This window comes from Microchirus variegatus (assembly GCF_963457635.1).
Source record: "Microchirus variegatus genome assembly, chromosome: 7".
In the NCBI taxonomy this organism is placed as follows: Eukaryota; Metazoa; Chordata; class Actinopteri; order Pleuronectiformes; family Soleidae; genus Microchirus; species Microchirus variegatus.
This window is the reverse complement of record NC_139808.1, coordinates 32228922-32256549: the sequence shown is the minus strand read 5'-3', so window position 1 is coordinate 32256549 and position 27628 is coordinate 32228922. Positions and strand designations below refer to the sequence as shown.

The following is a 27628-nucleotide window of genomic DNA, read 5'->3' as shown; positions in this document are numbered from 1 at the left end:
AACCACTCACTCTCCCACACCAAAGCCCATAGAGAAAACCAGTGATTTTAGCTCATATGGACACAGGAGCTGCTGGTCTACTGCTGCCTCGTGTGGTCACTTTGTGTCACTGAAGTAAATCTGAATGAAGATTTTCAAAAGTCGAATTGACAAAATCAGTCATTGTAAGTTAGTGATGGAGGCAGCAGTGGATCAACAACTCCTGTGAACTCCTGTGTGCTGTGATGTTAAAATCACTGGTTTTCTCTATGGACTTTGGTGTGGGAGAGTGAGTGACTTTGGTGTGGGAGAGTGAGTGGTTTACAAACTTCTGTTTTCAGCCTCTTAGAGGAAATATATCAGTGAAATCTACGTCAGTTTAAGTCTACGACATCTTAAGAACACGTTCACGTCTTTATTTTACTGTTAAACAGACTTTTCCTTGTGTAAACTGAAGTTTGTAAACCACTCACTCTCCCACACCAAAGTCACTCACTCTCCCACACCAAAGTCCATAGTGTAAACCAGTGATTTTAACATCACAGCACACAGGAGTTCACAGGAGTTGTTGATCCACTGCTGCCTCCATCACTAACTTACAATGACTGATTTTAGTGAATTCAGCTTTTAAAATATTTACTTTAAACTTAACTTAGTGACACAAAGTGACCACACGAGGCAGCAGAGGACCAGCAGCTCCTGTGTCCCTGTGAGCTAAAATCACTGGTTTTCTCTATGGAATTTGGTGTGGGAGAGTGAGTGGTTTTACAGACGTGATCATGCTCTTAAAGACTTCACAGATTTAAACTGATGAGATTTAACTCTGACAGTTTGTGTTGAGCTGTTTTTCAGTCTCTGTGCTCACGTCTGCATCCACTCGAGTGTGTGTGTGTGTGTGTGTGTGTGTGTGTGTGTGTGTGTGTGTGTGTGTGTGTGTGTGTGTGTGTGTGCGCGTCGTCAGTAAATGTGTAAAATGTCGTGTGCTCCTGAGAGACGACTGTAATTGACTCACTTGTATCATGGGGCATCAAACCTGGTGACAGCAGGTGGAACAGCTGACATCTGCTGCCACCGCTCAGCCCCTCCCACATCCACCAATAAGCCCCTCCCACACACACCTCCTCTCTCCCTCTTGCTGACTAAACAAATACATGGATGTTTACTGAAGGCAAAAGTACGGTGGCCCTGGTGTCAAACCCCGACAACAATTACTAAGGGAGGAGGGGGAGACTCAGAAGACTATGCCCCCTAGTGGTGAGGTTAAGAAGTGCACTCTCCACCTCCACCACCACACTCTGCTTCCTCACCAAGAAGAAGAAGACGTTTGAATATCAAAGCACTGAGGACACAGGCTGTAGCTGAGGTCAAAGGTCAACGTCTGAGATTTACAAAAACACAGGAAAAAATAGTAGTGTGTGTGTGTATGTGTGTGTGTGTGTGTGTGTGTGTGTGTGTGTGTGTGTGTGTGTGTGTGTGTGTGTGTGTGTGTGTGTGTGTGTGTGTGTGTGTGTGTGTGTGTGTGTGTGTGTGTGTGTGGTCCAGTCTCACCTGCTCATGAGGTCAATAGAGTCCATCACCCTCTGAGGTCAAAGGTCAGTCCAGGGTCAGATGAACCTGTTAGAAAATAAAAGGCTTCATCTGCATCAGAGGAGAGAGGAGACAAGGAGAGAGGAAACAAGGAGAGAGGAGAGGAATCAAGGAGAGAGGAGAGGAAACAAGATTAGATGATCAGTCCTAAAGTTCTGCTGAATATTATGTTTTTTTCTGTTTGTTAACAGGAAGAAGTTTGTCCCTCTGTCACCCACAGCTGTGGTTTCCATGACGACGGGAGAATCTCGGCTGGTTTTAATTGACAGGAAGACAGAGAATTATGTTCAATTATAAACTGACGTGAGGAAACAAAGTCAAGACGAGGAAATGAGATTAAATATATAAAGTTTACACGTTTAGACATCATCTCATCACACCAAACCTCATCGAGAAAAACAGTGATTTTAGCTGCTGGTCCTCTGCTGCCTCGTGTGGTCACTTTGTGTCACTGTAGTAAGACTGAATGAAGATTTTTAAAAGCTGAATTCACTAAAATCAGTCATTGTAAGTTAGTGATGGAGGCAGCAGTGGATCAACAACTCCTGTGAACTCCTGTGTGCTGTGATGTTAAAATCACTGGTTTACTCTATGGACTTTGGTGTGGGAGAGTGAGTGACTTTGGTGTGGGAGAGTGAGTGACTTTGGTGTGGGAGAGTGAGTGGTTTACAAACTTCAGTTTACACACACACACAGGTTATTATGGTCTGTCACTGTAGATCCCTGCAGACCATGACTCAGCACTTCTTCAGTTTTCATATCAATGAATCACAGAGATTAGAGAAGCAATCTGGGATTAACAAAATCAGATTAACATACAGACGTCTATTACAGTGATGGGATTAAAGAGAGGAGAGGAAACAAGAGGAGAGGAGAGGAAACGAGAGGGGAGGAGAGGAAACAAGAGGAGAGTAAACAAGAGGAGAGGGAACAAGAGGGGAGGAGAGGAAACGAGGAGAGTAAACAAGAGGAGAGGGGAGGAGAGGAAACAAGAGTAGAGGAGAGGAAGCAAGAGGACAGGAGAGGAAACAAGAGAAGAGGAGAGGAAATAAGAGAGGAGAGGAAACAAGAGGGGAAGCGAGGAAACAAGAGAGGAGAGGAGAGGAAACAAGAGGACAGGAAACAAGAGGACAGGAGAGGAAACAAGAGGACAGGAAACAAGAGGACAGGAGAGGAAATAAGAGGACAGGAGAGGAAACAAGAAGACAGGAAACAAGAGGGGAGGAGAGGAAGCAAGAGGGGAGGAGAGGAAACAAGAGGAGAGGAAACAAGAGGGGAGGAGAGGAAACAAGAGGAGAGGAGAGGAAGCAAGAGGGGAGGAGAGGAAACAAGAGGAGAGGAAACAAGAGGGGAGGAGAGGAAACGAGAGGAGAGGAAAAGAGAGAAGAGGAGAGGAAACAAGAGGAGAGGAAGCAAGAGGGGAGGAGAGGAAACAAGAGGAGAGGAAACAAGAGGGGAGGAGAGGAAACGAGAGGAGAGGAAATGAGAGAAGAGGAGAGGAAACAAGAGAGAAGAGGAGGCAAAAGGAGAGGGAACAAGAGATGAGAGGAGGAAACGAGAGGACAGGAAAGGAAACAAGAAGAGAGGACATAAAAGGAAACAAGGAGAAGAAACAAGAGCACAGGAGAGGAAAGAGTAAAAAGGACTCACAGACAATATCTAATCTTAATCCTTAAATTAACCCTAATCTCTCTCACGCACACACACACACACACACACACACACACACACAGTATCAATGCTTTTTAATATTACTGTAAATCATCTGTATCTGTTTTTGTAACACCCACAGTGACGTCACACTCTGCTCCTCTAACAGCTCTCTGCTGACCTCTGGTGGCAGAGCAGAGTTCTGCTCACCGTCTGAATCTAAAGCGTCATCAAAATTAACTGCAGACAATTAACATGAAATCATCAGAGTGAAACATCTCACCAGACAACAAACCATCTTTGATCGCGGGCTGATCAACATCACGTGGTTTCAGAAGTCCACGTGCGTCCACGCTCTTCTTTGGTCTCCATGACGACGCAGAAGCGACGAAAACATCAGCAAAAATATAACCGACGATAAATAACACCATATCCGGTCTGAGTGGACGATAACGTGCGATTCTCGACCGTGTTTTACGTCAATTAAACGACGTACGGGTCAGTATTTTTCTTTTCATTAGATTTTTTTTACTGGTCCCACACAAAAAAGGTCCCCTGGGAACATTATCTTGGCAAAGCGTTCCGCGATCCGGGTCCATGTTTTCCACACCGAGAAAATCAAATATTTACTACATAAAAATAGAGATTATTTCACAATATTCACAATATTTGCAGTAACACACACGCACGTGCCCTCGCACACACACACACGTGCCCTCGCACACACACACAGGAAATAAAGCGATTCTTCGTCTGGGCTTTATCACAAAACAGGTTTAATTTAATATCTCTTTATTTTTTAAAATAATTAAACATTTGTATTTCTCCAACCCTTTTTTTGTCATCTTTTTTTTTTCTCTGCAGTTTTTTTAAATCATATTATTTCCGGGCCGTTCTAAAGCACACGTAATTCTGCCACAGAAGAAGAAGAGGAGGAGGAAGAGGAGGAGTCAAAACTCCCGTTGGGACAAGAATCTTCCGCTCCGGGTCTTCTTTCTTTCCTTCCTCCCTCCATCCATCTGACCTCTGACCCCCTGCCTACCTGCCCTAACCCCTAAGCCCCTCCCCCTCCCTAACCCCAACTAAAAAAAAGAAGAAAAAAATAGATCCGATGTGAAAAAGGAAAAAAAAAGTGTTGAAAATGAGATAAAAACCAAAGAGGGAGGAGTCAGAGACATCAACGGACTAAAGAGAGGGGGCGCTATCATAAATACCAGGAAGTCTTCTTCCGTAATAATACCTCTTAATATACTGAATCCTCCTCTGCCAACTTTCCTACGAAAAAACAAAAAGAAAAAAAAACAAAAGGCTAAATTTCTACGAGATACAAGAAAATCAGTGAATAACAATGTACACTCTCTCTCCGTCACTGTTGTTGTTGTCGTAGTAACGCTGTTAGATGTTAGCGTAGCAGTGGTGGCGGCGGCAGGAGGGCGCCCCCCGCTGGTGAGGAGGGCTGAGGCGAGAACACAACAGCAGGAAGTTTGTTTGTTTGTTTTTGGCTCCTCTGAAGATTCAGGATGATCGGTTTTATCAGGACGTCCACGTGATGATGAGGAGGAGGAAGAGGAGGTGCCAGTACCAGACTGACACCGGGGGAAACCAGGTTAACGGTTCTTTCGTAAACGAGGAAAGAAACATGTCGGAGAGAAAATAATCACGTGATGGAGAGGAGGAAGGAAACAAAATAATGATAAAAAACAACGCTAAGTCACGCGGCTAACGGCACAACAGGATGTGACCGGTTCAAGTTCCTCCGCTACAAAGCACTTTTTCCCCACGGAGTTAGCATCGTTAGCCTACGACGGTCGAGTCGATTCCGCATTCCGAAACACGCGACATGCGAAAGATCACAAAGTCGCGAACAAAGTCCCGATCGATCGGTAATTGGCAGTTTTCAAACTGATGTTAGCCCTTTATTATTCCTTTTTCTTCGATGAATATAGTTAGCTTAGCATTAGCCACATGCGAGTGAACCGGAGGGGCAACACAAAACGGGAAAAATAATTTTCTTTGCGTGACATTTTCCTTCGTTTAAAAGTCGAGTTTGTCCGACAACGCTAACGAAGTCGACTGGACACGCCCACTGGACACGCCCCCCTAAAAACAACGCTAACCTGACTCTTTGAGCCTTACTTCAACGTCAAAACAACCCTTTCATTCAGAATATCGTTCTGTAAAACTGAACTCCGTTTCCCATCATGCTCTGCTGAAGCCGAGGTCTGTAAACGTGTTCACAGCTGTGTTTTTTCCTTCCCGATTTCACTTAACTTCCTGTTCTCATAGCCGATATTTGACAAACAAACATCGGGGACGACAACATTTAATTGACGCCATCGAAAACAGAAATAACGGCGTTACTTTTTTTAAATGGGGGATTAAAACCAAACGAGTGCGAACACAAGACGCTTTTAAAATGTCCCTTCTTTTATTAACCGGGTTAAAACAGGAAGTGGGAGGTGGAGAGGAGGAAGTGGACGAGGAGGAGGAGGAAGTGGACGAGGAGGAGGAGGAGGAGGCAGATAACGGTCCGGGAGGAAAACTCAAAGTCAGGAAGGAGAGACTGTGGTGACGTAGAGGAAGAAGAGGATGAAGGTTTTTAAAAACAGTTCGTTTCACGTCCAAACGTCTTCTTTTTTTGTGTCTTCTTGTCGTTTAAATCCCCCCCTCCCTCCCACACAAGTCATTTTCTCATTTTCTATTTTTTTTCCTCCTTTTTTGTCTTTTATTATTATTATTATTATTATTTATTATTATTATGATGATGACTGTTTTGTTTTTTTTTCTGTTTGCAATAATATCAGTTTTAAGGGAAAGAAAAAAAAAGAAAAGAAAAAAAAAAAGAAAAAATAATAATTATTTACAGTGCTGTTGAAATAATGAAAACAGACGGTGATGAATCTACTGTAAAGGAAGTCGCATAAACACGGGAGAGAAAAGAAAAACAACAACAAACAAACATAAGAAAAGAAACACATTAAGAAACCAGCGGAACATCCGCGTCCGTCCAGAGACTCTGGGCAGACATGGCTGATGATGACGAGGAGGAGGAGAAAGAGGAGGTGAAGGTGAGGAGGAGGAGGAGGTGGGGGGAGCGCGGCGCTGTCTTCGTTAAGTCGGGATGATCCCGTCGCTCCTAAGGCCTCGCTTCAGCTCCAGGTCCTCCAGCTTCTTCCACAGCTCCTCGCGCTCCTTCTCCTTCTTCTTCTCACTGAAACACAAACACAAACAGAGCATGAGATTCAATGGGTTTCCTGAGGATGAGGAGGAGGAAGAGGAGGAGGAAGAAGAGGAGGAGGAGGAGAATGGATAGATCCGGATCAAGTTTTCCGATCAGTTGAAGTGACATTTCAACCTTTTTTTAAAATCGAGGTACTGATGTAAAGTCAACACTGCGTGAGCACCCCCTGCTGGTGACACACAAACGCTCACTCTCACAACAAGAGAAAAAACTTCAGTATAAATAAAGTTCTCCCACACCAAAGTCCATAGAGAAAACCAGTGATTTTAGCTCACAGGGACACAGGAGCTGCTGGTCCTCTGCTGCCTCGTGTGGTCACTTTGTGTCACTGATTTTAATCCGAATGAAGATCTTCAAAAGCTGAATTGGCAAAATCAGTCATTATAAGTTAGTGATGGAGGCAGCAGTGGATCAACAACTCCTGTGAACTCCTGTGTGCTGTGATGTTAAAATCACTGGTTTACTCTATGGACTTTGGTGTGGGAGAGTGAGTGGTTTACAAACTTCTGTTTTCAGCCTCTTAGCAGAAATATATCAATGAAATCTACGTCACTTTTAAGTCTACGACATCTAAAGAACACTTTCATGTCTTTATCTCATTGTTAGACAGAGTTTTCCTGAAGTTTGTAAACCACTCACTCTCCCACACCAAAGTCCATAGAGAAAACCAGTGATTTTAACATTACAGCACACAGGAGTTCACAGGAGTTGTTGATCCACTTCAAGTTCAAATGTCAAAATAAATGTCTTATTTTGTAAAATTCGGCTTTTGAAAATCTTCATTTACATTGACCTCAGTGACACAACGTGACCACACGAGGCAGCAGTAGACCAGCAGCTCCTGTGTCCCTGTGAGCTAAAATCACTGGTTTTCTCTATGGACTTTGGTGTGGGAGAGTGAGTGGTTTACAAACTTCAGTTTCCTGTTGTTAAAGTCTGTTTAACAGTGAAATAAAGATGTGATCATGTTATATTTTAGCTCCAGGACGAGAACATTTATTTATTTAACGTGTTCTTACCGCTGACGGTCTGACTTGTACGTGGCCGTGAGCTCGTCAAATAAAATACTGTTCATCTCCATGAAGGCCTTCAGGACATTATAGACCAGCGCCACGATCGCCCTGACGGACACACAGAGGGAAAGACTCATTATTATCCACACATATATGTCGTAATGACACCGTTTAATTATCCGTGTTTTACTGATCTCTGCGTGAAGGTCACTCACGGGTTCCAGTGTTCTTTGGAGATCCTGTAGAGGCTGGAGAACATGATGGGCAGGATGACGCTGGAGTTCTCCTCGATCAGACTCATGATGTACTCGTTGTTCCAGTAATAGAGAGCTCGCTCTGCCACCTGTGACACACACACACACAGAGGATAAACTCACCTGCACTGCAGTACCCATTTCAAACACTAGAGATCACCATTGTACATATTTGACATACAGGGTTCCCACACCTTGGTTGAATCAAATGCAATGTCTTTTCAAGGACTTTCCAATGACCCATGTCTCTTTAAGAGTGTTTCAAAAACTTTCAAGGTCCTTGAATTTTATTGGTCAAATTCAAAAACTTTCAAGGTTCTTGAGAAAAACAATTAAACATTCACAAACTTTCAAGGACCAGTGGGAACCCTGAAGCAAAAAAATTCAAGCACTTCCCATGACCATGTGTTTTCAAGAGGATTTTCAAAAACTAAACATCCTTGAATTGTTTTTTGTCAAATGCAAACTTTCAAGGACCAGTAGGAACCTTGAGGCACAAACTTCAAGCACTTTCAATAACCATGTCTCTTTAAGAGTATTTTCAAAAACTTTCAACATCCTTGAATTGTTTTTTGTCAAATTCAAACTTTCAAGGACCAGTGGGAACCTTGAGGCACAAAATTCAAGCACTTTCAATGACCCATGTCTACTTAAGAGGATTTTCAAAACACCTTTCAAGGGCCTTGAATTGTTTTTGTCAAATTCACAAACTTTTAAGGACCAGTAGGAAAATGGAGGCACAAAATTCAAGCACTTTCAATGACCCATGTCCATATAAGAGGACTTTCAAAAACGTTCAAGGTTCTTGATTTTTTTTGGTCAGATTCAAAAGCTTTCAAGGACCGATGGGAACCTGGAGGCACAAAATTCAAGCACTTCCAATGACCCATGTGTTTTTAAGAAGATTTTCAAAAACGTTCAAGGTCCTTGAATTTTTTGAAATTGTCAAATTCATAAACTTTCAAGGATTTCAAGGACCCGTGGAAAGTGCACATACTTAACATCAACTGAATTTCTTTCTTGCACAAAATTCAAGCACTTTCAATGACCCACATCTATTTAAGAGCATTTTCAAAATCTTTCAAGGGCCTTCAAATTTTTTTTTTTTTCATTCAAAAACTTTTAAGGATTTCAAGGACCTGTGGAAACCTTGAGGTGCAGCAACACACAACGTTAACTAAATGTCTTTCTTGCACAAAATTCAAGCACTTTCAATGACCCATGTCTATTTAGGGCCATTTTCAAAAACTTGGACAATGAAATGGACAAACTTTCAAGGATTTCCAGGCCCCATGAGAAGTATATATATATAGAATATATATACTGTATATAGATTTTAAACGGCTGGTGTTCCTGACTGACCTGGAAATGTGGGCTGGAGACACATCTAGAGATCTGTTTGAAGAGCGGCTCCTGGATCTTGACGAACTGCGTGGGCTCGATGACGTCCAGGATTTCCTCCAGCTCTCCTAGAAACATCACCTGAGGACGCACAAGGACACATGAGGACACATGAGGATGCACAAGGACACACAAGGACACATGAGGACGCATGAGAACACTTGAGGACGCATGACAACACGAGGACGCACGAGGACGCATGAGGACGCATGAGGACGCATGAGGACACACAGAGACCCACACTGGTCTAACAGTGGTGTAGAGAACCACAGTCTCACCTCTTTTTGACTGCAGGTTTTTGGCCAGAACTTCAGTAAGCCTCTGATGACCTGAGGAAGAACAACAACACTGTTTACTTCCTGTTTTGAACGTAACTTTATTTACACATTTCTACAGTAAACACTGTAGCTCGATCATATCAATGGGAAAAGCCTGTGGGACTTAAGGGAGGACACATTTCAACTTAAAGTGCCAGTAAAGTGATAAAGGTGAATCATGTACTCACTGGTTCTGTTAATGTTGGGTCTTTCTCTAGGAACTGTACAATGCAATACGCCAACTGTAGAGAGAGCAGAGGAGAATTAGAATCTTAAATGTTTCTTTGGTCCAAATAAAACACAAGAAATCGACACCGCGATGCATCGCTTTACGATCGTCTTGCAACATATCGATCATCACAGAATTATCGTGTCGTGAGGTATCCTGTGATTGTGATTGGTTTTTTGTTTTAAAACAGCAGTAAAATATCAACAATAGATTTTAAATCATTTAAATCTTTTCAATCATGTTATTTTACGTTAACAGACGATGTGATTTGCAGCAGTGTAACAGTTACCTGTGCGTGGAAGAGGGACAGACTCCTGACAGTGTGGAGAGGGATCAACACTTTGACCAGAAACTGTTTATGCTCTGCTTTCAGTGGCAGAGCGAAACCATTGATTATACTGGAGGAAACACAGAGAGAGAGAGAATATAAATATAAATATAAACATAAACATAAACATAAACATAAACAGGTTACATGATTACAGGCCTGGTATTTGTGCTACAGAGGACGTGTGTTTCAAAAAGACAAAGTTTTGGTTTCATTACTTTAGACCAGAGTCTCTCTTTTAAACAACTAAAACAGACAACAGAGTTCAGCTGCTGCTCTTAGGTGTGTGTGTGTTCTTGTACTTGCAGCATACTGAGGACCAGTGATGGTTTTTAACCAACAAAGTGAGGACATTTTGGCCGGTCCTCACTTTGTCTTCATTGAAATCACTTCCTTAGGTTGTAAACCTGCTGAGCTCCTCAATTTGGTACCAAAACCCGGTTTCTAGCCCTGATGTTTCACACACGATTTGCTCTGGGGCTCCACCTGCAGACAGTTTATGGTACTGCACCCAGTAGTTCTTTATAGATGTCATTCATGAAGTAAATATTTGTAATTTGCGTTGATTTATAAAGTGATAATGCTTGTTAGAACTGAAACGATTAATCGATTACTAAATTAATCGCCAACAATTTTGATAATTGATAATCGGTTTGAAGCTTTTTTCATGATTAAAACAAGATTTCTGTTTGTTTTAGCTTCTTAAATGGGAATATTTTCTTGGTTTCTTTGCTCCACATAAACAATGAAATCAGTAAAACAACAAAAACGAGACGTTCGAAAACATCATAATTTCCAGCTTTGACAAACGCTGATCAACGTTTTTTAACATTTTCTGACATTATATGAACCAAACGATTCATCGATTAATTGAGAAAATAGTCAACAGATTAATCGATTACGAAAAGAATCGTTAGTTGCAGCTCTAATGCTGGTCCTCACTTTGTCAGCATTTTTACCCAGTCCTCAGTATGCAGCAAGTACAAGAGTGTGTGTGTGTGTGTGTGTCGAGGGGGCCTCCACATACCTCCCCAGGATCTCCAGCAACTCAGCCACCCCATTGAAGTGCTCCGTCTCATAAACAAAACTGCAGCGAGGACAAAAGACGAGAGAAAAAAAGGTTAAATCCACTGAAAACAAAAGCACACAGTGTGTGTGTGTTTCATTGTGTGTTATACAGCAATTAATGCTTCCACTCATTAAGACGCCACAAAAACATCCTCAAAAACTCTCCTCAAGGTGAAGTGAAGTTTTGTCGAGACGAAATGAAAACCTGACGGCTCTGGACATTGTTGGTAAAAAACCAAAGAGTCTTTGTTCCACTCACTCACCGTAGAAAAATATTATTGATCTGTTTTCGTATAAAAGCCCTCAGCCCCAGGAATTTCCCATAGATTCTATGCAAGACTGTCTTCAGGTAGTCTCTCTCCCGAGGATCCTCGCTGTCAAACAACTCCAGGAGCTGGACACAGGACGAGAGGAGGTCAGAGGTCAGAGGTCAGAGGTCACAGTGAGTGAGTTTGTGAAGGACAACAGAAGGAAATATCAAAAGCGTGAGGATGAGAGACGTGTGAGACACTCACCTGTAGGACAAACTTCTGGTCTATGTACTTTTTGGCAATGCTGGGCTGGAATTCCTGACTCTCCAAAAACCGGATGAAGAACTCGTATACCAACTGGAGACAGAGGACAATGCAGATACTGGTGTTAATACAACTATAAAAAGGACTTTTCAAAGACTTTCCAGGACCAGTTCCCTCAAATTCAAGGACAAAATGTTCCGTCACAGCTTAAGACGGGTTAGACAACTTGTAAGAGCTCGTCTTCGTCCATAACGATGTCCACTTTCACGCTCTGCATCTGGACAAATGATTGTCCTTGGGATCTTGGTCAAAGTCAGTGTTTTGTCATTTTCTTTGGTGAAACACAGACATTGGAATTTCCCAGACATCACGTCGTCATTTCGTCTCTCTTTGTTTAGCTTTACTCACGTTGTGAGTAATTATGTCTCCACGTTTGTCCTGCGTAGGCCTCGTCTACGTACCATCAAGCAACGCAGGGTGTGAAACAGTAGGTGGCGTCGTAACAAACAAGGGCGACATTTAGAGAACGATAAAATGTCTGTAGAGACTTGGATACAACGTGGACGAAGACAAACAAAACAGAACGCACCAACCACAGCTAGCTTGGCAAAAATATTCACAATTTCATCTAAAGGCTGGTTTAGCAGAGGAAGCAGAAGACGCTGCAGAACGTTTGGCACAGGAAGCAACAGCAGCTTCCTTTAATGGATGTCCAGAGATCTTGGACTGTACCAAGTGTAGGCCACACCCCACACGTTCTTGGCGACTAGAAAATGTCCATTTCATGCCGAGGACCTCCAGAAGACGGCAGTGGCGCAACGTCCTGGGTGCAAGACGCCGTTTAAGCCCCGTAGAAAAACGAAGGTGAAGATATAATTTAATCTAATCTAACCAGATTTAATGTGGGGCGTGAGGGCAGCGTTTACCTGTAAGTGTGGCCAGGAGGCCTCGAGTGTGGGCTCGTCCTCCTCCGGGTCAAACTCGTTACTGTCGCTGGGCGGAAGGGTCCGGAATATGTTGTGAGAAACCTGAAGAAGAAAATAAAGAAAGTAAGAACGAGTCTGGAGAATTTACGCGGTTCCTTGAATACATTTTGTATCTGCTGATCAACATGCAGTCGTTTCAAACTTGCAACCTGTGGCCCCCCTATTGATTTCTTGCAGCCCTCCACTAGTAATAATGTCCTTTTCTTTTATTTACGGACTCATTTTGCATCATAAGCCCAGGCGTCCGGTTGCGTGCTCACCATTTTGACGACCTCGGGGTAGGCCTGCTCCGTCAGGTATCCCCGGCTGACGGTCACGTAGTCCACCAGCTCGTTGAGTGTGGAGCGCTTGTACTCCTTCATCTTGAGGTCCGACAGCGTGTCCATGAAGTCAAAGACAGTACAGCACTGCTGCAGCTTCTTCAGGAACAGCTCCGGCTGCTCCAGCGCCGGCACGTCTGAGGAAGAGGAAGAAGAAGAACGTTTGAACACAATCGGACCTCAGGAGACTTAGGGTCAAGACGACAAACATCTACACAAAACGATCATCCCGAGCATTTCTAATCCAAACAGAGTGAGTCACCTGTCAAGTTTGAAGCCCGTCAATGACCAGATTTAACACACAAAGTAAACGTGGACGCCGCACACACTGGTGTGTTCTATTATTGTGTGTCACTGATGACCATAGTTGCTGCGGTAACCCACACACACATCAAAGGAAGGTGAGGACGGTGTTCGTCTCCTTTCATTTCGGAGGCAGAACGGGCTCAACAGAATTTCACGCTCCCCGATGTCGCAAAAGTCGCTGCTGGACACAGTTTGAAGACCACGAAAAGTGAACGGTGAGACAGTTCTTTGAATTCTATTTAAGTTGTTAAAAATAATGACTAAACTCCACCCAACCACTTGGCCATGAATCAATTAGTAATGGTTTAATCGTTGTGACCCTAATTCATGTCTTTATCTCATTATTAAAGAGACTTTTCCTTCTGTTAAAATGAAGTTTGTAAACCACTCACTCTCCCACACCAAAGTCCATAGAGTAAACCAGTGATTTTAACATCACAGCACACAGGAGTTCACAGGAGTTGTTGATCCACTGCTGCCTCCATCACTAACTTACAATGACTGATTCTGTAAAATTCGGCTTTTAAAATATTTAATTTAAACATACTTTAGTGACACAAAGTGACCACACGAGGCAGCAGTAGACCAGCAGCTCCTGTGTCTCTGTGAAGTAAAAATCACTGGTTTTCTCTATGGGATTTGGTGTGGGAGAGTGAGTGGTTTACAAACTTCTGTTTCCTGTTGTTAAAGTCTGTCTAACAGTGAGATAAAGACGTGAACATGTAGTACAGATATTACAGACTTCAACTGACGTAGATTTAAGTAGTTTTCTACATTTTTTCAGTTTATAAACCACTCACTCTCCCACACCAAAGCCCATAGAGAAAATCTGTGATTTTAGCTCACAGGGACACAGGAGTTCACAGGAGTTGTTGATCCACTGCTGCCTCCATCACTAAGTTCAAAAGACTTTTGGTCAAATTCGGCTTTTTAAATCTTTAACTCAGATTAAAATCAGTGACACAAAGTGACCACACAAGGCAGCAGTAGACCAGCAGCTCCTATGTCCCTGTGAGCTAAAATCACTGGTTTTCTCTATGGACTTTGGTGTGGGAGAGTGAGTGGTTTACAAACTTCCACGTTTGTCTGCAATTCATAGAACCACACTTCAAATATGGATTTATAGTAACTACAGCAAATGTACACAAATGTAAAAGTACTTATGTGAACACAAAATTCCGTATGCAAAGAATGTAAATGTGACGTTTTAACACCATAAGACATGGACGAGAATACCTATATGTACATGTACACATTTATATATAAGTGGAATATGTTGTAGATAAGTGTGTAGCTCCTTGTTCACGTTCCTCTCAGTACATCAGTGTGAAGTACTCGGCTGTACTCCAGTATCGCAGTAATTACCGGGGCTGGGCTCGTGTTGTAAGGAGCTCTGGAACCTCGGGGACGTTTCAACTCTGCCGCTATAGGAGCGAGCGCGAGCGTGAGAGCGTACGCTTCTTAGAGGAAGAGCTATTAATAGACAGATAATCACACTGGACCCAGTAATCCTCACTCACACAGACACAGAGAGAGCAACAGCCAACCGGCTTCAAGCGCCGCCACTGAGTATGAATGAGAACAGAGTGTGTGTGTGTGTGTGTGCGCGCGTGTGTGTGTGTGCGTGTGAATAGAGAATAACCAGAATAACCCAAAATCCACCCTCAACACACACCTCTGCAAAAGATGTGTATACGTGATAATAAACAGTGCTAGCAGAGCAAATGATGCTAGGTTTCTTTAATGTTAAAATGTTTTTTTCTCCACACACACACACACACACACACACACACACACACAAGCATGCATGCATGCACGCACGCTCACACACGTGCACACACACACACACACACACAACTGGAGGCCTGCTCATGATATCAAAGATTCAACAAATGTGTCGTTTGGTCCATAAAATCCGTATTTTGAGGCACTTCCCAGACCTCTAATTATGATTATAACTGTATTATATTGTCGACAAACCAAAAATGTTACCGTTTATGATTTTCTTTTTTTGTATTTTTATAATTTTGAGCTGCGGAATCATAAAGTTTAACGTCAAAAACACACCCGAGGCTTCTCTTTCAAACCACAACAACGATCCAAAGCACATCGAATCATGATCTAAATCACAGATTAAATCACGACAGGAGCAGATTCAACGACTGGAATAACTCGTATAAAATCATTTCTATAATAAGACGTGGGGAATCATTTAAATGACATAAACAATTGTGCCTGAGGCAGCAGGGGTCAAAGGTTAACCTGATGATGTTCAGGCTCGGGTTAATGAAAGCGAGAGATGTCATTTCAAATTAAAAGCCCACAACATCTGTTAAACGTGTAAAACTTACAGTTTAAACCACGTTCCAACTCAACCAAGTCCTGTATAAACAAAGTAAAGATAAATATGATGACCACACATGAACCTGGAGATACACAGGTGCACAATCATCATTACTTTATCAGCATTAACTTTTTGGTGAGTTTTCTATTCATGATTTAACATCAGCTTGTACTGTAAACACAGGCTGTAGCCATGATTCCATTATTACAGTAATCGTCAACCATTTATTCACATTTATTCTGTGACTTTTCAGCTTCTTAAAAGTGAATATTTTCTCGTTTTCTTTTACAACGGCCTTTATGTTTGTTTTTTTTAACGAAAATAACTTACATTTACGACGTAAATACGAGCATATGATAATAATCTGACGTAATCTGGGTTCTCCGTACGTCACAGGACTGAATCTTCCTCTCGTCTCATGAAGCGTTTGACTGAGTCCATCTTGGACCTCGGTGTGATGACAGCACTGTGCTGAGATAGTTTATGAGTGGAAACAGTGATGCTCTGCTCTTCAGCTCTTCAGTCTGTTTGGTTTCTCAGCTTTTAGAGAGAGGGAGAGAGCGGCTGTTTAATTAAAGATGGAGAGGCAGAGGCTTCACCACCGGCAGCACGAGTGAGCGCGAGTTCGAGTACGAGCAGTCGCGTGACTCACCACGGGGACTCCTTTAAGCTCGACTAATTACATAACAGTCACAATGAGTCCGTACGCTTCTACAGTTCCAGCACGACGACTCGTAAACGTCTCAATGGGATTATTCTGACAGGAATTGTGATTGTGATGTGATTCATGGTCATGTGTAAGTCATCGTTCTCATTTGAAAAAACACATTTAAAAATGATATAGACAAAGATGTTTTTACTTCAGTCTGTAGACTATAACGTGCACAGATCAGGACAATAATTCATCTAATCTGATATTCTGACACACATTTTTTTTTTAATTCTTCAGCCCTAGTACCTGGTATTTTATTTTATTTTAGCAGATACTAAAATGTGTAGCATTAATTTCGATTTATAATTTCAAAATCTGCTTATAATTCCTAATCCACTGATAGTTCCAAAATCTACTTATAATTCCTAATCCACTTATTGTTCTAAAATCTATTTATAATTCCTAATCTACTTATAATTCCTAACCCACTTATTGTTCCAAAATCTACTTATAATTCCTAATCTACTTATAATTCCTAATCCATTTATAGTTTCAAAATCGATTTATAATTCCTAATCTACTTATAATTCCTAATCTACTTATAATTCCTAATCTACTTATTGTTCCAAAATCTACTTATAATACCTAACCCACTTATTGTTCCAAAATCTATTTATAATTCCTAATCTACTAATAAATCCTAGTCCACGTATAGTTCCAAAATCTACTTATAATTCCAAAATATATCTATAATCCCTGATTGGTCGGAGAGTGTCGTCACTGAAGTGTCATGAGCTCGACGTTAAAAAGACTTCAAAATCCCTGAAAACATTCACGTTAATCTCCAACATTTAGCAAAACAATAAGGAGTCTGGTTTATTTAGAGATGAGACAGATTTAACAGCTATCTTCAATCTCTCTCTCTGGTTTAAATAAAGTTAATTGTCAACAGGGGTCAACCAAAGGTCAACAGAGGTCACGACCTCAGCGACTTGACCGTTCTCCATCGCCATCCCAGTACGTCTCCATGACTACGGTGCTGCTGCAGCACAGCTCTTTAAGAAAGTCTGTGTACATACACACTGACCTTTAGGCAGAGGTCAAAGGTCACGCTCCCTCTCTCTCTCTCACTGTAACTCAAGCCCGCTCACTCACTCAGTCGTACACACACATCCACTGCTTTTAGAGACAAGGGGCTTTCCCTCTTTACACCCCGTGTGTGTGTGTGTGTGTGTGTGTGTGTGTGTGTGTGTGTGTGTGTGTGTGTGTGTGTGTGCGTCCTGCTCGTCTTACACCTTCACACCACAGCTCTCTGCGTAACTGTACGACCGAGGTCTAATGAAACACAGTCGTGGAACATTTTCTATCGTAAACAAGAAATAACTTTCTCTTAATATCGTTGAAGACGATCGCGTGAGATGAACCTCGAGCTGAAACACAGTTTCTGATATGATCCATAAATACCACGTAAAATTCTGCTATAACACAAATAATTAGGCTAAAAGTGCTATTAAGTAACTTAAATAAATAAAAATATAATTATGTAAATGCCATATACATAATATTTAATCTTTAACATTTAGTCCTTACACATTTATTTAATAGAATAAGACTTTCTAGACACGGAGACGATATCTCATCACGATATGAAAGGACTGAAACATCGTTTACTATTTTTGATGAATCGATTGTTTTGTAAAGGATTAAAACAAGTTTCGCTGATGTTTCCGCTTCATAAATGTGAATATTGTCTGGTTTCTTTGCTGCATTGAACAAAAAAAATCATCATTATTCCATTATACGAACCAAGCGATAACTCGGTTGTAAAAATAACCGCTAGTTTCAGCTGTACGATGATAGTTTTGCCTGACAGAGGACGCAGCAAACGAATAAGGCTGCACCGTCATTTCTGTGCAGGAATAAAACAGCAGCTTTACATACACGTCAGATTATACATCCCAGCTGTAACAGTGAGGGGGGGGGGGGGGGGAGCAGAGTGGGTCTATAAACCATGAAGGTTAAACATTACATAAAGGATTAACAGCAACATTGAGATGATAAACGTTACAACATCTGCTGTGTTTGCTTCGCGGAGCTGGAACACAGATGTGCGACCGCGACAACATGGCCGCCGTCAGCTGGTCGGGAGGGCAGAGGTCAGAGGGCGGGTACGCGTCATCAAAACAGCTGACGATTTGTTTAGTCAGCGATTAATCGAGTCTTAGTTTCAGCTCTAACGTCGGGTAAGAAGTCCAGAGTGACGAGAGCATGAAGGCGACGTGAAAACTACCCTATGTTTTTAGTCAAGGATCATTTAATAAGATCATATATTCGATTATCTCGCAAAGGGCCTTAAATGAAGCCCAGTGGTCGACCGAGAGGGGGCAGCAGCAGCTGTTGGAAGAACTCCAGCATAGACTGTAAATATACATGTACAGTATACAGTATATTCATGGCCCAGATACATATATTCCCCCCTGCGCTCGTCTCTCCGTGTTCTCAGGTCTCATATAAGCGACTCCTGTGAGGCGCCAGGCTGCCGTCAATCATTAACACACACCATCGTCGTCGTCGTCCTGGGTAAACTTTGCTCGTGCTACTGTAGACATTATAACGCACTGTAAAGCAGCAGCTTCACTGCAGGCGTCACAGGGTACAGACACACCTGCACCACAGGGTACACCTGCACCACAGGGTACAGACACACCTGCATCACAGGGTACAGACACACCTGCACCACAGGGTACACCTGCATCACAGGGTACAGACACACCTGCGTCACAGGGTACACCTGCATCACAGGGTACAGACACACCTGCATCACAGGGTACAGACACACCTGCATCACAGGGTACAGACACACCTGCGTCACAGGGTACACCTGCATCACAGGGTACACCTGCATCACAGGGTACAGACACACCTGCGTCACAGGGTACAGACACACCTGCGTCACAGGGTACACCTGCATCACAGGGTACACCTGCATCACAGGGTACAGACACACCTGCGTCACAGGGTACACCTGCATCACAGGGTACAGACACACCTGCACCACAGGGTACACCTGCATCACAGGGTACAGACACACCTGCGTCACAGACACACCTGCATCACAGGGTACAGACACACCTGCGTCACAGGGTACACCTGCATCACAGGGTACAGACACCTGCATCACAGGGTACAGACACCTGCATCACAGGGTACAGACACCTGCGTCACAGGGTACAGACACACCTGCGTCACAGGGTACAGACACACCTGCGTCACAGGGTACAGACACACCTGCGTCACAGGGTACAGACACACCTGCCTCACAGGGTACACCTGCGTCACAGGGTACAGACACACCTGCGTCACAGGGTACAGACACACCTGCGTCACAGGGTACAGACACACCTGCGTCACAGGGTACAGACACACCTGCGTCACAGGGTACAGATACACGCCTGCGTCACAGGGTACAGACACATCTGCTTCACAGGGTACAGACACACGCCTGCGTCACAGGGTACAGACACACGCCTGCGTCACAGGGTACAGACACACGCCTGCGTCACAGGGTACAGACACACGCCTGCGTCACAGGGTACAGACACACGCCTGCGTCACAGGGTACAGACACACGCCTGCGTCACAGGGTACAGACACACGCCTGCGTCACAGGGTACAGACACACCTGCGTCACAGGGTACAGACACACCTGCGTCACAGGGTACAGACACACCTGCGTCACAGGGTACAGACACACCTGCCTCACAGGGTACACCTGCGTCACAGGGTACAGACACACCTGCGTCACAGGGTACAGACACACCTGTGTCACAGGGTACAGACACACCTGCGTCACAGGGTACAGACACACCTGCGTCACAGGGTACAGATACACGCCTGCGTCACAGGGTACAGACACATCTGCTTCACAGGGTACAGACACACGCCTGCGTCACAGGGTACAGACACACGCCTGCGTCACAGGGTACAGACACACGCCTGCGTCACAGGGTACAGACACACGCCTGCGTCACAGGGTACAGACACACGCCTGCGTCACAGGGTACAGACACACGCCTGCGTCACAGGGTACAGACACACCTGCTTCACAGGGTACAGACACACCTGCGTCACAGGGTACAGACACACCTGCGTCACAGGGTACAGACACACCTGCATCACAGCACAGTATTCACTCTTGGAAGTGGTTTTTAAAGCTTCTTAAATGTGAATATTATCTGTGTTTCTGACTATTTAATGATAATAAATATACAAAAACATAATGCATAACTCCGGGGACCAGTTATTGTACAACAACACTCGCGGTCTCGCCAATCTACACTTCACAAATGCACTGCAGTGACATTGTATGCAGCATTTTCAATTTAAAAAACGATTTTAGTTTAAGCATCCTAGCATAATTTAACAAGCAACCGAGAACAAAAAAGAAAAATGTATATATATTGTATTGTATGTATTATATATTTATATAAAAATCAGTCGGATTAACTCTCATAGGACCATCATGATATTGAGATAAAATTGCAAGGTTCCTTGAATGCATTAGTAGCAAACGCAAATGTAATGAGATTTAAGGGATTCGTTGAATGCAACTTTAAGCTCAGAACACTTGTTTTTTTATTTTAATATAATCCTCAGGAGAAAATCACAAATAAACACTGCAAAATTGCCACACTGCTCTTGATAGCATCATGATAATCAGGCTGCCTGGGTTTATTTTGATTTTATGGCTGTAGAATTGTCAAAAAACAAGTTATTCTGCCCCTTTTTTCCCCACTTTCCATATATGGCACTAGTTATTCAACCGAAGGCCTGAGGTTCTACAGTAATGACTAGTGTATGGAGGTGCAAACGGGTAGTTTTTGAATTTCCGAGATATCACAAACGATCGAGGACAGGGGTCTGCAACCTTTGGTATGAAAGGAGCCACCAAAATAACATTAATCTGGAGCCACAAAACTCAATTGACACATAAAATGAAGACAAAAATGTTGACTTTTGTCTTTTGCATCTCTAAATATACTTACATACATACTTTAGATGCATTCCTCTCCTCAGAGGTTAGAACCACAGGCCTCAGGAGTGGATTTTGTCCATGTCAAACGTTCTTTACTCAACACAAAGACGTCCTTCAGCCTCTGGACGTCCACCAGAGTCACCGAGGACCAGGAATTCCTCCAGCTGTGAGTGTCGAGCACCGCACCATCAAACACAAACCACACACTCACACAACAGCTACGTCAGGTGACGTCTCTGCAGCATCTGTGCGTCCGTCAGCATGCGCTAATCTACACCACCTTCAGCTGGATTACACCTGGTTTCACTATTATTCAATTAATCAACTGTAATTAATTGACTATGTATTTAGATAAATCGATTAATGTGCGTTTCACTTTCACTTAAAACCAGTTCCTGTTATTTTTCAGCTTCTTAAATGTGAATATTTTCTTTGCTCCATAAAACAAAGAAATCATTCAAACTCAATCATTAATCAAACGATCAAAATTTGGGAAGTGATTTTCATTTTTTATTTTAATGTCATATGTGCATATGAGTTCTAAATATTTGTTATTATCAGCTTAAATTAACTCATGACTAAAAGTTAATGAAACCAAAAATATAAGTGTAAATGTCTCTTAATTTATAAGTTCATTATCAGTCTATCTGTCAATTGTTTTCTCCATTAATCGATTCATAAATTGTCAGAAAATGTTGATCAATGTTGTTTTTGTCCACAAACTAAAACTTATTAGTTTGAATGACTTTGTTGTTTATATGGAGCGAAGAAACCAGAAAATCTTCCCATTTAAGCAGCTGAAAAATCACAGAAAGTGGTTTTACTTGATTTTATTAACATGCAAACTTGTGGCAGGGATTTTAAAGACTTTGTGACATTGCTTTGATTTAAAAATCAGGGCCTGTTGTGACTCTAAGCTCAGTAGACTCACACTTTACTTCACTCGACACAAAAGTGAATTTCCTCACAAATCCTGATTTTCTTTCACTTGTTTTTTGGACAAACAGCAGGTTTGACTTGCAGACTTCCAAACGCCGAGCTCGTGTTCCCAAATGCTAACATTTGCTCCACTACGACACTTTCGCCCGCGAGGAATCGTAAAGGATAAAATGTCCCAGTTCTGCCAGTGAACTTTCCGTTCTCCTCTCGGGGGTCGGTGAAAACACTCATCTTCTGTTACAGTCCATTTTAAGTCTACCTTCACACACACACACACACACACACACACACACAGATGACAGGCTGCAGCGGCTGCTAGCAGCGACAGCCCTTGACAGCAGAGACTAACTTTAACACTCCGCGCTCCTGTGCTAGCAGCTATGTAGCCCCCCCCACCCTCCCACCACACACACACACACACACACACACACACACACACAGAAATGGCTGTCACTCACTGCACGGTGTCTCCGCTCGCTGTCAGACTCCAACAGTCGCTCATGAACGCCGCTGCTCTGAGACAAACATGTGGACGAGGGGGAAAGTTTAGCAGGGCCACGCTTCTTACTTTCTCGTGGCTTGTTTTGTAACGAGTGGGGCTGGAAACATGTAAAGAGACACCTCCTGTATCGGGTTCCTCCTGAGGGGAGGACGTGGAGGAGTAAAGGGGGGGACGGGGGGGAGGGCGGCGGGTATGGTGGGCTTCATTGGTCAAACAGAGACCAGAGAGAGAGGGAGGACAGAGGCGGGAGGTGCAGCATTGTCCACCTCTCTCTCACTCTCTCTTTTCTTTCTATTTTTGTTCCCTCGCTCCTCTTTTTTTAAACCCACCAATCGGACGAGTCACAGGCAGAAGGGGAGGCGGAGCATCCGCTCTCAAGAGTGCGAGCTGCTAACGCTAACCGACTGAATGTTTCTGCATTTATTATTATCGTTTGTTTTGGTTTGCTCGTTATTGTCGTGTCTCTTCAATTGTGAAGCACTTCATAACTTTGTTTTGCAATATAAGTAATAGTGTTGGGCGCGTTCACGGTGTTAGCACTGACCGGAAAAATATGTGTGTGACGTCATGTTTACTTGCCGCAGCACCGCAGTCCAGGCCACCGTTTACCAGTTAGCTCCGTTAGCTCGTTTATCGCCGTTAGCGTTAGCCTACGGTGGAACTGTAGCGGTCTGTTTATTAAAGGAAAAGAGCAGCTCTGCAAATAACCGGCGTACCTGTGTACTGCGTATGTGTGCCTCTGTTTTTAAAGTTTAAAATGGCACATTATCGTGATATTCAGACCACCTGGAAGTTCTCATTTAGGTAGCTTGATATAAAATTGACAAGGTTCCTTGATATCAGTCGCAAATGCAAATGAGAGATTTATGGGATTTGTTGAATGCAACTCGAAGCTCAAAACACTCGTTTTTTTTGTTATAATCGTCGGGAGAAAATCACAAATAAACACAGAAAAATTGCCATAACCCTCATGATCCTCAGTCTGTCTGGATTTGTCTTATAAATAAAGTCATTCTTACTAAGTGAGTGTGGCCGAGAGAGCTGCAAAGCATGCAAAGGACAATATTTCTACGAAAAGAAAACGCGACGTCTGACACAAGAATCAAAGCAAACAACGTCATTGTCAACATTTAACAAGTAACTGAGAACAAAATATAAGATATTGGCAAAAAAAATGGCACATTATCGTGATATTCAGACCACCTGGAAGCCCTCATTTAGCTCGCTTGAGATAAAATTGACAAGGTTCCTTGAATGCATCAGTCGCAAATGCAAATGAGAGGTTTATGGGATTCGTTGAATGCAACTCTAAGCTCAAAACACTCGTTTTATTCCGTTATAATCATTGGGAGAAAATCACAAATAAACACAGAAAAATTGCCATAACCCTCTTATGATCATCAGGCTGCATGGATTTGTCTTATAAATAAAGTCATTCTGCAAAGGACAATATTTACTCCTCTACTCATATGGCCCGACTTCAAGGAAAGAAAGCGGAAACGTCCGACACAAGAACCAAAGCCCACAATGTCCAACTGTAGATTAAAGTTAAAAAGACTTAAAAACCCCTGAAAACATCATGCGTTAATCTGTCAGATGGAGTCTGTGATTATGTCACGTAGAAAACCACGACATCACGGCAGTTTCACGCAACTCTGCCCACATTGAGGAGGAGCTGTGAGGTCACGGGAAAACAACGTGACCGATACCAAACTGAGTCGAGCTAGAACTGTATCAAAGCTAAACAGTTTTGGTGGAACTGTAGAGGAGTTAAAAAGACTCCTGAAAACACGCGTTAATCTCCTAATCTGGAGCAAAGAAACCAGAGACTATTCACATCTAAGAAGCTGAAACTACTGAGTGAAATCATCTTCTGGAATCTGAAGAGGTCAGTGAGCGTGTCATGCAGACGGGTGAATAAAGACGGCAGCTTGGTTCAGTGACTGAACAAATCAGCAAAGAATAAATGAAGGAGAGATTATGTTCAGCTGTTGCCTGTCGTGAACTATCTCCTCTCTGTTTCCTTCCTCTGTTCCAGAACATGAAAGTGGCTGCTAATCCCTTCCTCCAGGTTTTTCCTCCAGCTTCTTTTCTTCTCCTCCCTCCCTCTGTTCCTCCCTCCTTCATCAAACATCTCTGAATGAAAGCGACTGCAGCAGGTCTGTAAATCAGAGCATGTTCATTCCTCCCGTGTGCTTACAATATCGCCGCAGTATCTCTTCACACTGTGTTACACGGAGGGTGAACTCGCACAGGAACACTGTGATGTTTCTGTTGCCATGCCAACTCTGCTGGTAACCAGGGAGCTCGCTGGCAAACGTCCCGCTCTCTCGCTGGTGAAGGTTTCTTCCTGCTCTGCACAAAACTTGTCTCTAAAACACCAACAAATGACAAATCCTGTGTTTTTAAATCCGTTATTTAACCTTTATCGAGTCAGGCAGATCAAGCTCTCACACAGTCGTACACACTCCCACCTGAGAGTTGTGTGTTACAATCTCAGTCCAGGTCTGGATGATTGAGGGTGTTGCTCGTGGGCAGCCTGCCAGTCGTCGCTGTAGGAGGCGAGAGCAGCCTGGATTTCTGTCTGTCTGTCTCGACTGTTCGTGGTATAACCGTCCAAAGGTTTGCTTGACAGACTTCAAACTTGGCAGATGACTTAGGAGGAGCACAGGTGTGTGCAGCGCCGATTTTGGAAGGGTTAGGATAAGAAATGTAAGAGATATCAGAAGAAATACAACAGATATGTTGCTAAATTAGCGCAACACAGATGTATAGCCATTAGTACTTAATCCACTTAAAGTTCCAAAATCTACTTTAAAGTACCAGAATCTAGTTAAAAGTCCACAATATACTTAGAATTCTAGAATCTACTTATAGCTCCAAAACCTAGTTATAATTCCAGAATCTACACAAAGTTCCAAAATCTACTTATAGCTCCAAAACCTAGTTATAATTCCAGAATCTACTTAAAGTTCCAAAATCTACTTATAGCTCCAAAACCTAGTTATAATTCCAGAATCTACTTAAAGTTCCAGAATCTACGTAAAGTTCCAGAATCTATTTTAAGTTCCAAAATCTACTTATAGCTCCAAAACATAGTTATAATTCCAGAATCTACGTAAAGTTCCAGAAGCTACGTAAAGTTCCAGAATCTATTTAAAGTTCCAAAATCTACTTATAGCTCCAAAACTGAGTTATAGTTCCAGAATCTATGTAAAGTTCCAGAATCTACGTAAAGTTCCAGAATCTACGTAAAGTTTCTGAATCTACTTAAAGTTCCAGTATCTACGTAAAGTTCCAGAATCTACTTATAGCTCCAAAACCTGGTTATAATTCCAGAATCTATGCAAAGTTCTAGAATCTATGTAAAGTTCCAGAATCTACTTAAAGTTCCAGTATCTACGTAAAGTTCCAAAATCTACTTATAGCTCCAAAATCTAGTTATAATTCCAGAATCTACACAAAGTTCCAGAATCTACGTAAAGTTCCATAATATACTTAAAGTTCCAGAATCTACGTAACATTCCAGAATCTACTTAAAGTTCCAGAATCTATTTAAAGTTCCAAAATCTACCTATAGCTCCAAAACCTAGTTATAATTCCAGAATCTACTTCTACTCTAAATCGCGCTGATTGGTCAGAGAGTGTCGTCACTGAGGAGTCATGAGTGTGACGTCTGACAGAAGAATCAAAGCAAACAATGTCCAACTGTAGATGAAAGTTAAAAAGACATTAACGTTAATCACCAACATCGAGTGAAGCAAATGTCTCAAACGTCCATATTTAAACAGAAGAGTCTGGTGTATTTCGTAGAGACGGCGATCGTGAGCCAACGTTCAGTGGTATTTTCAGTTCAGTAATGTACGATTCTGCGAACAAATCTTTTTAATCAAACTGATTCTAATGATTCCGTTACACCCAAAACAAGTGTTTTACAAGTCACTTGTTCGTGTCGCGTAGAAAACCACGTCACGGCAGTTTCACGCACGGAAAACGACGTCGAGCTGCCTACACTTGTAGTTATTGCTTGTATAAAAGTAAACGCAGAGTGGCGTTTTGAAATTTTACTAGTCTGGAACAAACGCTGTTTCCGTGTGGATAAAAAAAAAATTGTGCTAGGCACTAGGTTAACGCAAGTTAACGCATGATGCGTATCCATGACGAGTGACTGGAAAAGGATGCGCGTGACGTTATGTTTATGTGCTGCAACACCGGAGTCCAGGTACCGCTTACCAGTTAGCTCCGTTAGCTGCATTAGCTCCTTTTAGCGTTCCTACAGTGGAATTGGAGCGGTCTGTTTATTAAAGGAAAAGAGCAGCGCTACAAATAACCAGCGTACCCGTGTACTGCGTATGTGTGCCTCTGTTTTTAAAGATTAGCGTTACTTTAGAGACTCATTTTAACAATCGGGAGTGACGTAAACATGACGTCACACGTGTATTTTTTGGGTCAGTCGTCATGGAAACACGTTGTGCGTTAACGCGCCGAGCACTTATAAAAAAGCTTGTTTGAATGCGTACGGCCTCTAAGATGACGCAGATAAAAACACAACAGCAGAGGTGTGACACCACCCTGGACTCCATGACTTAGCAAAGATGCTATCAGCTCCACGTTTGGTTTCATGTGTTCAGTGACGTCTCAGTGGGAGCAGCAGACGCAGACCAACACCTGAAGGTGAAGTGTGTGTGATCCAAAGTGTGGTCCTGACTGTGTTGTGAAGCTGCTGCTGCTGCTGCTGCTGCTGCTGCGTGGTCAGACACTGCACACCGTCCACGAACAGGGGAGGTGAGAAATGTGTGGAGTCGTGTGAAAGTCAAGCTCATGTGTGAAAGAGAAGCAGCGAGGCGTTGTTGCAAAGAACGTTAACAAATAAAAAGACAGAACGTGTGCAGCCGCCGTCACCGCGTCCGCAGTAAAACGACGGTAAAAAAATAAACGTCCACGAGAAGTGACTGAACATCC

General features: G+C 42.8%; 1 protein-coding gene across 3 annotated transcripts in view; it reads right to left on the bottom strand.

Annotated features, from left to right (window-relative positions):
* Nucleotides 1–5862: 5862 nt before the first annotated feature.
* The window catches only part of ppp2r5eb (protein phosphatase 2, regulatory subunit B', epsilon isoform b), a 33479-nt gene continuing 11713 nt past the window's right edge, over nucleotides 5863–27628 (bottom strand). For 2 of the 3 annotated variants that reach the window (XM_083892097.1, XM_083892098.1), the window contains exons 3-14: nucleotides 12829–13025; nucleotides 12509–12610; nucleotides 11583–11675; nucleotides 11331–11461; nucleotides 11027–11086; nucleotides 9961–10069; nucleotides 9631–9684; nucleotides 9404–9454; nucleotides 9087–9206; nucleotides 7686–7813; nucleotides 7477–7578; nucleotides 5863–6427 (exon numbers count right to left, since the gene is read on the bottom strand). In XM_083892097.1, the coding sequence (XP_083748223.1) occupies nucleotides 6328–6427; nucleotides 7477–7578; nucleotides 7686–7813; nucleotides 9087–9206; nucleotides 9404–9454; nucleotides 9631–9684; nucleotides 9961–10069; nucleotides 11027–11086; nucleotides 11331–11461; nucleotides 11583–11675; nucleotides 12509–12610; nucleotides 12829–13025 (1247 nt within the window). In that variant the 3' untranslated portion in view covers nucleotides 5863–6327. Of the gene's footprint in view, nucleotides 6428–7476; nucleotides 7579–7685; nucleotides 7814–9086; nucleotides 9207–9403; nucleotides 9455–9630; nucleotides 9685–9960; nucleotides 10070–11026; nucleotides 11087–11330; nucleotides 11462–11582; nucleotides 11676–12508; nucleotides 12611–12828; nucleotides 13026–22622; nucleotides 22759–27628 lie in introns of those variants that run through there. The other variant, XM_083892099.1, reaches the window with a different exon arrangement.